The 13,487-nt window shown below is 34.7% G+C and overlaps 1 protein-coding gene across 4 annotated transcripts in view; it reads left to right on the top strand.

Annotated features, from left to right (window-relative positions):
• Positions 1-13,487, top strand: part of TMEM182 (transmembrane protein 182) — a 109,746-nt gene that overhangs the window by 11,749 nt on the left and 84,510 nt on the right. For 2 of the 4 annotated variants that reach the window (XM_074192205.1, XM_074192206.1), the window contains exons 2-5: positions 6,366-6,629; positions 7,545-7,700; positions 7,958-8,057; positions 11,416-11,514. In XM_074192205.1, coding sequence (XP_074048306.1) covers positions 7,569-7,700; positions 7,958-8,057; positions 11,416-11,514 — 331 coding nt within the window. In that variant the 5' untranslated portion in view covers positions 6,366-6,629; positions 7,545-7,568. Of the gene's footprint in view, positions 1-6,365; positions 6,630-7,216; positions 7,432-7,544; positions 7,701-7,957; positions 8,058-11,415; positions 11,515-13,487 lie in introns of those variants that run through there. The other 2 variants (XM_074192207.1, XM_074192208.1) reach the window with 2 other exon arrangements.

The following is a 13,487-nucleotide window of genomic DNA, read 5'->3' as shown; positions in this document are numbered from 1 at the left end:
ATATTGCAGAAACAAATATCAGTTAGTTTAAATTACATGCCAAAATTAAATTACATGCTGGCTACATTTAAAAAAAATTATTTATGATTTAAAAGCCTGAGTACAGAATCTCTTTATTCACCTAGTTTTTTTGAATAGGAATCCTTTGACTCCTTTATTTAGGAGGGAACTCTTGTTGTTCCATTTAGACTAAACACTTCCTTGCATTATATAGAAACTAAATAAAATAGAATAAAAATTGCACCCATTTGTAATATATTAATATAGAAGTGTGTTTCCTTTAATTCAACAAATACATTGCTAAAAAATGATTTACTAAGTTTCTTTTTTTCCTAAATCAAATTATTTCTCCCTTGGACCTCCAGATCACAATCTTTACAATGTTTAATTTTTTGATTATCTTAACTGAAAGTGACTGAAGATATTAAGGTTAAGGGTTTTGTGTTTTGTTTTTGTTTTGGTCTTCACTGTACTTTCAGATAATGATAATTATCAGTAAGGACAATCAAGTATTAGAATCCTGATAGGTAGGTCACATCAGATCCTGGAAGGGCTGTGCTAGTAAATCTTTTAACAACTGACTATCTGAAAACACTTTAAACCACATCTGGATTTTTAACATTTTCTTTTCTTTCATAAGTCTAGACAAAGACCACTAAAATAAATCTAGCCCTGATTTATATTTTGCTGATTTTCAAGATATAAATGCCCATAACAGAACACGTAACAATTAGCCCTAGGACTCTGCTGAATCCTGGAACTCCACTTATAGCTAAGATCAAGTTCAAAACTCTCTTTAGATATTAGCTGTGTGACCCTGAACAAATTATTGAACTCTGAGCATCTGACTGCTCAATCTATAAAATGAGGAGATTGTACTTGATCCCTTCTGGCTTCAAATCTGTAATCTTTAATTTCTTTTATAATGTAAATGTATTGGAACTAGTCACTTTTTAATGACTCATTGAAATTTCCAGAACTCTTAAAATATTTGTTTTTGAGGCTAAAGGTTACTGTGATGTTATAAGATGTTATAAGGGATATATATGGATAATTTGGTAGTGAAGTGGTTAGAGTGCTGGACCTGAAATTGGAAGGATTTTAATTCAGATCTTTCCTGCTTGTGTAACCTTGGGTAGGTCACTTAACCTTGTTTGACTTAAGTTCCTTATCTGTAAAATGAACTGGAGAAGGAAATGACAAAGTACTCCAGAGTTTTTGTCAAGAAAACCTCATATGGAGTCACAGAATTAGCTAATAATCATTAATTTAAGCAAAGTAATCCCATTTTTTATATTTTATATTAAATGCTTAAAAATAACAGAATTTCTAAATTTTAAAATAAAGCCCAAGCTAGTGATGCTTTTAAATCCTACCTGTGGCCACCAGATGTCACTGTTATAGAGAACAATTTTTTTCTGTTTGAAAGAATATAGTTTTATAGAAATATAGCATTTAAAGTTGGAAGGTCCATGGGTAGGTTTCAGAAGGGCCACGAATTTAGATGGATGGAAAATTACGACTCCATTTCAATTTGATTGGTTTCCTATCTAAATCTATTTCCTTTCTAAAATCTATTGATTTTATTTTATGCATTTTAAGACATTCTTTTGAGAAGTGGTGGACAAGACTTCACCAGCTTGCCAAATGTTTCCTTGATTTAAAAAAAAATGTTAAGAACTTTAGGTTTAAAGGAATCCTGAGGAAACTTCTCTAATTTCTTCCTTAAGTACCTGCTCAAGAACATGTGCTACAATTTAAAGGCTAACTTCATCTGTAGGCAAGATGGTTATTGATACTCCCCCCCCCCGCAAATTAGCATATATATTAAATCAGTGGAGAAATGTTCACTGTAGAAAGTTAATATTGAGGGTTTGGAGAGACAATAATATCACATTTATCTATATTTTTACAATTTACAAAATAGTTTTTACATAACAGTAGTGTGAAGTAAAATAGCATGAGTATTTACAGAAGGTAGAACTGGGATTTTTAAGAGCCTCATAATCAAAAGTAACAGAACTTGAGCCCGGATTTCTAATCAAAGATCATTCAACACTCTTTCCACAATGTTGCCCCTGAATAACCTCCAGAGGGTACCTTTTTCATAATCATTCTAATGAGAAGAGTGATTCCCAATTTTTTCAGAGTTGTGACTCTTTAGGACTGTGTTTGATCTCTCAGCTCTTCTCCCTTCTTTCTTCTTCTAAGGAGACTAGATGGAGATTGAGTACCATATGACACATATATTTTTCCTATAAGCATAAAATAAAATCAACTTTGTCCTGAAAACTTCATTCCATATTGTAGAAATTATAAAAACCAGAATCAAATTTATTCAGAATTTAAGAAATAAAACAAGTATTTTATAATATAGATTAGAAAAAAGATGTTTATACATGAAATTATAAATCTCTGATGTATTACTTTCTATTCCTTTTAACTATATTATAAAATTATATTCTTTTTATTTTTTCTTCCTATTTCTGCCCTCCCCCTCAAACACAGGTGAATGTGTATATGTATGTATTTGCACACACACACACACACACACACACACACACACATATATATATGCATATATTTAGGTGTCCCATCATATCATCTTCAAAGAATAATAGTTTTGTTTCCTTGTTGCTTATTCTAATTTTTTCTTATTTCTAATTCTAATTTCCTTTCTTATTGTTCTAACAAGCATTTCTAGTTCAATGTTGAGTAATAGTGATGATAATAGGCATCCATGATCTCCCCCTGATCTTTTTGGGAAGGCTTTTAGTTCATTTCCATTATACATAATGGTATAGTGGGTAGAGAGCCAGTCCTGAAGTCAGGAGGAACTGAGTTCAAATCTTTATTGTTGTTGGGGGTTCTTTTTTGGCTTTAGCAAGGCAATGGGGTTAAGTGAATTGCCCAAGGTCACACAGCTAGGTAATTATTAAATGTCTAAGGTCAGCTTTGAACTTGGGTTGCACTGCTTCCTGGGCAGGTGCTCTATCTACTGCATTACCTAGCTGCCCCCAAGTTCATATCCTGCCTCAGATACTTACTAGCTTGGGCAGGTCACTTAACCCTGATGGCATCCTATCCAGGGCCATCTACAGTCATCCTGATATATCTGGCCACTAGACCCAGATGTGTCTGGAGCAGAAAAGTGAGATTGGTGACTTAGTGCAGCACCCCCCCTCACTCATACCAATTTATGTACATGTCATGCTATCACCTCTCTGATGCCATGTTTTTTTTCAAGAACAGGTGATAAACATTTTCATTCTCATATATATGTGTTTATGCATGCCTCTGCATATATTTATGTAAACCCATTCTATAAATACTATTTATTAATTCTTTTTCCATTTCTTAGCCAGCTCATTTTACAGATGAGGAAACTGAGGCAAATAGGGTTAAATGACTTTCCCAGAGTCATACCGCCCAGTAAGTTTCTGAAGCTAGATTTGAACTCAGATCTTCCTAACTGCAGACCTAGGGCTCTATCCTCTGTGCCATCTTAGCTTCCCTTACCATTGAAGGGAGTAACCAACTACTCCAATATCTTCATCAAGAAAGCCACAAATGGGGCACAAAGAGGCAAACACAAAGAAACAACCGAACCATACCTAACTGATATGGAGAGACATCATGTGGTTTCAGATAGTCAGTCACTAAATATTTATACATGACTAAGTGCTGGGGATATACATTGGAAGATAAAAGATAGTTCCTGATCTCAAGGAACTCATAATCTGATAGAGGAGACAACATGTAAACAAGTATGGTCAAGCAAGCTATATTCTGGGTAAATTGGAAGTGATCAATAGAGGGAGGGAGGCACTAGAATTGAAGGGGATAAGGACAGGCTTTCTGGGGTGCAATGTGTTGGTCAGATCAGACAAAGATGGGACAACTTATATGAATGCACAGAGGTAAGAGATTGTAGGACATGATAAGGAAACAGCTAAATGGATTGTTCGGATAGAATATAGCCTATATGGAGGAAAACAACATGAAATTGAAATGAAGCTGAGGTTGGAATGAAATTGTGAGAAGCCTTAAATTCTCTGCTAAAGAGTGTTTTAACTAAAGGTAATCAGGTTTTAAAAATAGATGATAACATGGAATATTATTTTTTGCAGTTTTGTGAAAGATTGCAGAGCAGACAAACTAGATAGTGAGACTGGAAGAGAGACTCTTCTAAGAATATTCATGTTAAGGATTTGAACCAGGTGGTGACAGTGAATGTGCAGGAAAGGTGCTAGATATGAATAGGAAGAATTAATAGGTTTTGGCTACTTTCAAAGAGAGAAGCAAAAGCCAAAGATGACTCTGAGATTTAATGTTTGAGTGATGATAGTCAGTGGTTCCAAAAATTGAAATAGGAAAGTTTGAAGAAGTATCAGGTTTAAGGGGAAAAATTATGAGCTCAACTTTGTACACATTGAATTTGAGGTGACAATAATACCACAATAATACAGCAAGTAGTTGAAGATTTATATAGCTGGAACTCAAAGGAGAATTTTGAGTAGAAATCAGATAACTGAATCCATATGTAATGATTCTTATAGAATGTTTTATGAATTAAAAACCAGCTTAAAAGGTTTAAGCCATGTCGCAGGGTCTCATGTTTACCATTGTTAAAACCCATATCAGGTCAAAGAATTAGTGAAGTATTACTTTCATATTGTTGTTCAGTTGTATCCAATGCTTCATGATCCCATGACAAAGATACAATGCTTTGCCATTTCTTTCTCCAGCTCATTTTATAGATGAGGAAACTGAGGCAAATAGGGTTAAGAGACTTGCCAAGGTCACAGAACTAATTAAGTGTCTGAGGCTGAGTTTTAAGTCAGGAAGAGAAGTCTTTTTGACTCCAGACTTGCATTTTTATCCACTGCCTAATGCCCATCACTTTCATACATTCCAACAATGTGGATGGTTTAATGATGGTTTAATGTTGTCCCGTATGTGACCAACAGAACTGATTATACATCATGACTCAAGTAATAGTTGTTGATCTGATCTTTTAACAACATCAACTGAAGTCTCACCCCCACCCCACTTTCAAGATATGGACAGTAAAGCCCTCTTGTCCTTCATGATTTATGTTTGTCCTAGTAATTATTCTATAGCTGTCCTATATCAGACATGGAGCTCACTCAGACAACTTTAAAAAAAACCCTAAGAAAAGAAAGATCAGCTTCAGCTTCCTCCAGGTAGTAGGTTATATTTCCCAGTTGATGGGAAGTCCCTGCATAGTTCATGATTGAGAAGTTTGATGATTGTGTGATTGGTAGCCTGAATCTCTTGTCTACCTTTTCTCCGCTATTGCAATTCTTTTTCGACAAATAATCAAAGATTGTGATCAACTCATCTAAGGTAAAAGAGAGGATGAAATCACCAAGGAAGTGGGCTAAACAGTTAATGTAAGAAGAGGAGAGAAGAAAGGGAAGAGAATGGCGAAGAGAGCTTAGTTTTGGGAGACATCTACATTTAGTGTTGGGAGGCAGCCAAGTATAGGCTGAACATCCTTCCCCTTCCCAGAAAGTTTTGTTACAAGTTATGTTCTGGGAGTGTAAAATGCTTTTAGTGGTCTTACTAGTTTTATGTCCTGGGACAATTTTTACTCTATGATACACCTCTTCATTTACAGAAGTCATTCCACCTTAAGACTATTTCTAAATTGGCAAGTCACTTTAACTCCTGAAGCCCTTCTTTCCTTTTCTGTCTGCTCATATTTTCCTCCCTTCTCTGACTGCTTGACATGAACGTTCTCTGTTCCAATGACACCAGCTTCTCAACTCTTCCATGAACAAGACCTTCCTTCTGACTTAGGGCATTTTCTCCAGCTGACCTTCTTCCCTGGCTTCCTTTCAGTTTCAACTAGAAGTACACCAGCTAATCTACAACAAGCCGTTCCCAACCCCTGTTAAATGCAAATGTCTTCCCTCTGAATTACTTCCTATTGATACTTTATATATATTTGTTCATAAATTGTCTCCCCCATTTTGTAAGCTACTTGAGGACAGGGACTTCTTTTTTTTGCCTTTTTTTAAAAAAATCTAAAGTTCTTGGTGCATACTCAGCATTTAATAAATGTTTATTGATTGACTGACTTAAAAAAATTACAGAGGAGCTGTGACCTGTTCTCTTGGATCACTTCATATTTTCTAGGTATTTCTCTTCATTACCCTCAAAGGACAAGAACTCTTTTCAGAAGACAGTCACTTTATTTTTTGGTGCTTCCTATATAAGGTTTTACCTAACCTTTTTATAAATTGTTTAAAAGCAGCACCTTTTTTTTTTTAAACCAGAAAGCTCTGCTGCCTAATTAAGAGTTTTTACTTTTAAAATATATATTTGTCTTTTTATAGTGGCAAAGAATTGGAACTTGAGGGGTTACCCATCAATTGGGGAATAGCTAAACAAGTTATGGTACACGAATCCTATGGAATATTATTATTTTATGATGAATGATTGGACTCTAGAGAAGCATGGAATGATTTACCGGATCTGATGCTGAGTGAAGGGAGTAGAGTCAAGAGAACAATGTACATATCAAGAACATTATGAGATGAACAACCTTGAAGGACACAACTCTTCACAGTCCAGAGAGCTTGGACAACTGTATTAGACTGGTAATGGATTATATTATCCCCAACTATATATCTCTTTCCCTTAATCCTAATTCTTCATTTGTAAATATGTTTAACAAAATATGAATGTAAAATACTAACCTGACTTTTCCCTACTGAGGGGAGGGGTGGGAAGGAAGAGTGGAGGGAAATTTTGTGACTTGGAAATATGCATGTATAAATAATGGAAATAAAGATGGAAATAAAAAATAAATTATATATCTGAACTTATATTGAGCATATCTAAAACTCTACAGAGCAACCAGTAGTATCTCTTTCTAGAACTGTCTGCTTTTCTTACAAATGAATGTAGCTAAATAAGTAAGTAATTATAATCGAGTTTATTGTAGATCTTATATAGCAAGAGATATTCATTGCAATTTATAACTATGATTTATACTCCTTAGATGAGCTTCTCAAATAACTTCTGTACTACCATTCTGTTCATATTGACTATCTTAAAATAAATGTTTGTTGAGGTGAGACTTTTTTTTTTAAGATAGTCACACCTATTGCTTTGCTGCTATTTCATCTTCTTTCCATGTTTTATGGATGAATCAACTTCAATGATAATTTGAGACAGTGCCTGACACTAGTTAGTCAGGGGAAGGTCAACTATTTTTGATTGCTTACGATCCTGATCCTTGCTGTCCCCCCCTCCTCCCCCGAGATGTTCCTCAATTAATGTCTTAAAATAGCAGGTCATTCTCAGCTGCCAGAGTGGAGTCTGCCCAGGAGAGGAAAACATCGACTGATAAAGTAAAGGAGAAAAGTGACTAAAGACAAGGAAAGACATACTCCTCAAGTAGATTGTGCTTACTTGGGAAATCTTTCTTCTATATGAGTGTGTTGCTCCTGTGTTATTAAGCATCAGGCTTTTGCAAAGAAATTTTAAAAACTTTTTTATTTTGTTTTTAGAAAACTGAAACCAGTAGCTTAAGGATGAAACGGAACATTGCAGTCTTTTTTGGAGCTCTTTTTGGTGCCCTTGGAGTTCTGCTCTTTTTGGTGGCTTTTGGGTCAGATTATTGGCTGCTTGTGACTGAAGTTGGGAAATGTTCAGGTGAACATAATGTGCGTTTTCTTCTTCAGATTATGATTTATTTGGTACTCCCTAGTATATGTTTCCCCCCTCTTGTGGGAAAAGAATTCATGGAAATCAAAGAATAATGTGCCTAATGTTTGAATTCTTACCTTCAAGAGATGTGATGTATCAAAGAGAAGTTTTGTCAGTCAGCATTAAAAATATTTTTCTTTCTTTTTCTAAATGACTGAATGTGACTAGATTGGTTGCACACTATCCAATAATATGGTTTTTGTGTTTTGGACAGGTAGAGAATGTCACTTTCCATCATGAAGGTTTCTTTTGGAGATGTTGGTTTAACGGTGTTGCTGAGGAAAACACAGTCAACATTTGGAAATTCTGGTATAGTAAGTGAGATTTAACTTCATTTTTCCTCTTTTTTTTAAAAGAACAACTTCATATGGTGCAACATAAATTATTCACTGGGTTATTATAGCATCTGAATTAATTGCATTTCCAGTCTTTGGGAGTATAATTTCTTTCACCTTTTAGCTAGAAAAGAATTTAGTGAGTGTGTGTGTGTATGTGTGTGTGTGTGTGTGTGTGTGTGTGTGTTTGTGTGTGTGTTTGTAAAAGGTAACTGGTAGTAGTTAATGTGATACTAAATACCTTGGAGTCACCATCCAGCCAGGGACAATTTAACTTTCCTCTTTCTATCACCATCCCCAAGTTATCTATTATTAACATTATCTTGAAAATCAAACTTCTTTTGACTATAGCTCTTTAAAATCTATAACTCTGGACATTTTAGAAGGGATGTTTACATTTTTATATCTAGATCTCTGACATTTTAAAGTATATATAGTAAAATCTCATAAGCAATGGTAGTAGAGACATGAAAACTGGTTTGGACTATATTGCATGATCTGTCAATGGATAAATTTCCTTCTATGTAAACATAATTTTGAAAATTACATATTTTCATAGCCATAACCCTTTTTCTCAGATGTATTTCATATGTTTTATTTAAGATCAGAAATTGATTTGTTTAAAAAATTTTGCTTTATGGTCAGTTAGCATCACAGTAAAAAACACTCAAAGAAAGTTTTTTTTCCCTCAATAATGATTGAGAACTTCTCTTTCTTTCTGTGTCTATAATGATAAACCTGTGAGGCACAGAAAGGGAAGTTATTTCCATACCAAGAACACTTGTGGAATCTATAATTAAGGGAAAGATCACTGAACACATTAGTAAACTAACTTGTTGGGTAAAGGTAATATGGTTTCCATAAGAATATAATTGATTTTAATAGACTTTTGGATTCAGATTTTTTTAGTCCTGTCTGACTCTTCATGAGTTTTCTTGGCAGAGATACTGGAATAGTTGGTTATTTTCTTTCTACAACTCATTTTAAAAGTGAGGGAACTGAGGCAAACAGAGTTAAGTGGCTTGTCTAGGGTCACATAGCTAGTAAGAGTCTAAGACCAGATTTGAACTCAAGAAAAGGAATTTTCATGACTCTAGACCTGAGCTCTATCTGCTATGCCTCTAGCTGCCCTTTAAGGAAGTACTTTAAAGGGATAATATGGATAAAGGTGAATCAGTTAATGTATTATTTTGGATTTCCAAAGGCCTTTGACAAAGTTGAGTAGAATTTGGGAACAGCTATGCTGTCTTGTACTTAGAGACAAAAATAAAATTATATTTTACATTTATAACATGGAGAATAATTGATAAACAATGATATTTCCTGCTATAGTGAATGTCGGTACCATTTTCTGTATTTTTGAAGTGAATTTTTAGACAGAAGATCCAGTGAAATTTCTAGGTTTTCAGATCATAACTTCTTTGTAAGTTGTTTCTCCAAACAAATATAAACACCTGATAGAAGCTAATTTACTTTTCAACATTATCTTCTCTCTACAAATAGAAATCAAAAAAGGCATATAAGTGATGGTTCTGGTTAGCTGATCTGCATAGTCAAGGTTTTATTCTAATGTTGATAGTAATAGAAAGATCCATCACCATTTTGAAGACTGTGCCTTCAAAACAATTTCCTAGCTGATTGAAATTATAATCTAGAATTTATTGAAACATTAATTCATCTAGCATGCCTTTTATGTGCTAGACTCTGTGCTAAACTCTGAGGATATGAAGAAAGAAAGGGGAAAAAAATCAAGCAAATAGCAATGTATAAATAAGACAATGTTTATCCTTCCTTCTTAAAGAAGGTCATGACATCAGGAAAATGATACCATGATATGCATGTGAATTGGAGTTGAGTGAGGAGGCTGTGCTAAGTCATAACCTCATGGGAACCATCTGGGTCCAGTGGCCAGATATGAATCAGGACAACTGGTGATGGCCCTAGATGTGAAGCAGTCAGGGTTAAGTGATTTGCCCAAGGTCACATGCTAGTAAATATCGAGTGTCTAAGGTTGGATTTGAACTCAGATCCTCCTCAGTCCAGATTTGATGCTCTATCCACTGAACTACCTAGCTTCCCTATTGGAAAAAAAAAGAAAAAAGAAACCAAGATATAGATGCAGGTTAAATTGGGGGTTACTTCAGAGGGAAGGCATTAAAATTAAAGAAGACTGGGAAATGTTTCATGAAGTTGAGATTTTAGTTGAGACTCAAAGGAAGCTAAAGAAACTGAAGTAAGGAGGGACTTCATTCTAGATATGATTGACAGGGTAAATTCTCAGTCAGGAGATTAGGACAGTAAGAAAGCCAGTGTCTCTGGAAAGAATTAAAATAAAAGAAGACTGGAGAGGTAGGAAGGGGCCAGAGAATGAAGCACTTTGAAAACAAAGCAGAGGATTTCACATTTGGTCCTGATAGTTATAGGGAAAATTATAGACTCCACAAGTTCGCCTTCAGTTTATTGAATGAAGGGTAGGGGTGGAGTAACTTGCTCAGATCTGTATTTTAGGAAAATCAACTTAATAGTTTAGTGGAGGATGAATCTTGAGACAGGGGAATCAATCAGCAGGGTATTGCATTGGTCCAGGTGCCAAGTGGTGAGGGCCAGGGCCAGTATAATAGTAGGATCAGAAGAGAAAGAGTTGTATAAGAGAACTATCAGAATGAGAAAATCCACAGGCCCTGACAACTTCCCAGACTTGGGCTGGTGGTGGAGAAAGAGAATGAGGAGTTAAGGATAAAACCTCGGTTGTTATTACTGTTGACCCGGAGGCTGATGGTGCCCTTGAAGGTAACAGGAAAGTTAGAAAGGATCAAGGGGGCAGCTAACTAATAGAATGTTAGTCCTGGAGGCAGGAGGACCTGAATTCAAATTCAATTTCAGAGACATACTAAGCTGTGTGGACTTGGGACAAGTCATTTAAACCCAATTACCCTCCTCTAAAAATAAATAAGCAAACAAAAAAAAAGATTTGAGGAAACTGATATTCAGTTTTGGGCATGTTGAATTTAAAATATCTATAGGAGCAGATAGTGTTGAGCAAACAATCTAGATGAAACAATTCTTCCAAACCCTTTCCCCTCATTCAAATAATAGTAGTTCAGAAAAAAAAATCACATAATAGTAGAGGGGTGTGTGTGTGGTTTGTGTGTGTGTGTGTGTGTGTGTGTGTGTGTGTGTGTGTGTGTCTAGAATTTCTTGGACAATTTCTTTAATTCTCTGTACCTTCTGTAATCCCCAATTTTTATGTCCCCCAAAACCCTCCCTTTCTTATAAACAAGAATGTCTCCTTTTCTCAATAACAAAAGTTTTTTTTTAAAATTCTGATTATTTCTAGCAAATCAGTCACCATCCAAGAACTGTACACATGCTTACCTCTCCCCATATCCCTTCCTGAGAGATGAGCACAATTCAACCTCCTATGACTCTGCAGTCAGTAAGTACTTCACTGTCTTGGAAATATTGCTTTAAAGAATAATTACCTGGACTAATGTTGGATCAAAAAGATTGTGATTCATTTTTAAAAAATTATTTAATGAGCTGCAGCTAAATATTTTCTCCCCCCCCCCATAAATAAATCACAAGCTTAGAGATATAACCCTGGAATGATATCTAATAGATTCTTGGATCTTCTAATATTGCTATGGGAGGGTTTCAGGATATGGGATCAGAGGACCTTGGCTTAAAACCTACTTGAACAGCTTGCTGTCTCTCTAACTTGGACAGATACCTTGATGAACTTCGATTTCCTCAACTGTAAAATGGGGAGGTTAGAATAGATAATCCAGAGATCCATCTTGAAAGTTAATAAAACTCTTCTACTATTTTCTATGATCAAAATTCTTTTAAAATGTTTTGACAGTAGGCAAAATAGCTTCTCTAAAAATTTTTAAAAGAAAACCTTAAAATTCAGCTCCAAATTAAGATGGCTCATTTAATAAAAAGGTCAAGTTTTAAAATTTATTTTACAATTGATTATTTGACTACTCATAAAAATGATATTTTTCTGTCTTATTGCTAAAAGATTGGTACAAATGGTATAACTTATCCAACTTGATTCTCAGAATAATTGTCTAGAAGACATACTTATGTAGCTTCCTTTGTGTATGAATAGTCTCCTTTGGTGAGTTTTAGAGAAAGTATAGTAACTTTCTAGTTCTCCTATATTGTCAGCCTGATGCAACCAATGCATAAATCATGACTGGTCAGCCTGACCAAGGGTAGGAGTCAGAATTCACTAATGTCATCAATGAAGGCCACAATATTTTTTTAAAATTTTAGTGCCTAATTCACTCTTATATTTAATAGGCTTGACAAATGTTTATATTATCCATCCATTTATTCATTTGTATGTAAAATCAGTTTTATCTCCACACTATGATATCACTTTAGGTCTTTCAAAGAACACAGTACTGCATTTAATGATAACATCAATACAATACTTAATGTCAAGTCTTTTTTTTCTCATGCTTGCTTCAGTCACTGCCCACAAAGTTCTGAAGAATCACAAGCCATTGACCCTTGGCATAAATTAATCTCCAGATAGGTCAAAGTATCAATAATTACTCATCTAAGTTAGTTTTGCAGCCTGAATCATTTGAGTAATGTGTAGAGACCTGACCAGAAAGTGAGATACACAACTCCAAGGCCAATTGTATTAAATAAATCAACATGGAAGAATTTATTATCAAAATCTCATTTGTTTGCCATGCCACACTGGGCATTGTACAAAGATAATTGTACAGATTTCTTTTCTTTTCTCAGTATAAAATTGATACTTTGTGCTTTAAAAGAGTTGTATATCCCAGTGGCACATTTTAAAGGTCCTTTGCAAGGATTTCTAATTCTAGTCATCCCATTCTGGTTCAGAGAGAACAACAGGATTTATGTTCAGGGAACAAGAATCATAAGGTTAGTACAAATAATAATAAAGTAGGGACTCATGAAACTGGCAAATACTTTGTCATGAAAACCAGGGAAACATTTTTTTTTAAATTTAGACTCTCATCTTTTTTTTTCTTTCAATATTATTATTATTATCCTTGAACAAAGAGGCATCTCTGTTCTAATCCTTGCTTGCCAAAATAGTGCATGTTCTTTAGTAGTTTCTGATTCTTCATGACCATATTTGGTGTTTTCTTGGCAAGGATACTGGAGTGGTTGACCATTCTATTCTCTAACTCATTTTAAAGTTAAGGAAACTGAGGCAAACAGAGTTAAGTGATTTGACCAGTGTCAAACAGCTAATCAGTGTTCTGAGACTGAATTTGAACTTAGGAAGGTGAGTCTTTCTGACTTAAGGCCCTGGACTCTACCTATTTTATCATCTAGCTGAATATATATTTATTTATAAATTAGGTGATTTTATCAGATCGTACAATCAATCAGCATTCATTTATCAAGTGTTTA

Source organism: Macrotis lagotis, chromosome 6, assembly GCF_037893015.1.
Source record: "Macrotis lagotis isolate mMagLag1 chromosome 6, bilby.v1.9.chrom.fasta, whole genome shotgun sequence".
In the NCBI taxonomy this organism is placed as follows: Eukaryota; Metazoa; Chordata; class Mammalia; order Peramelemorphia; family Peramelidae; genus Macrotis; species Macrotis lagotis.
This window is presented reverse-complemented; position numbering and strand designations above follow the sequence as displayed.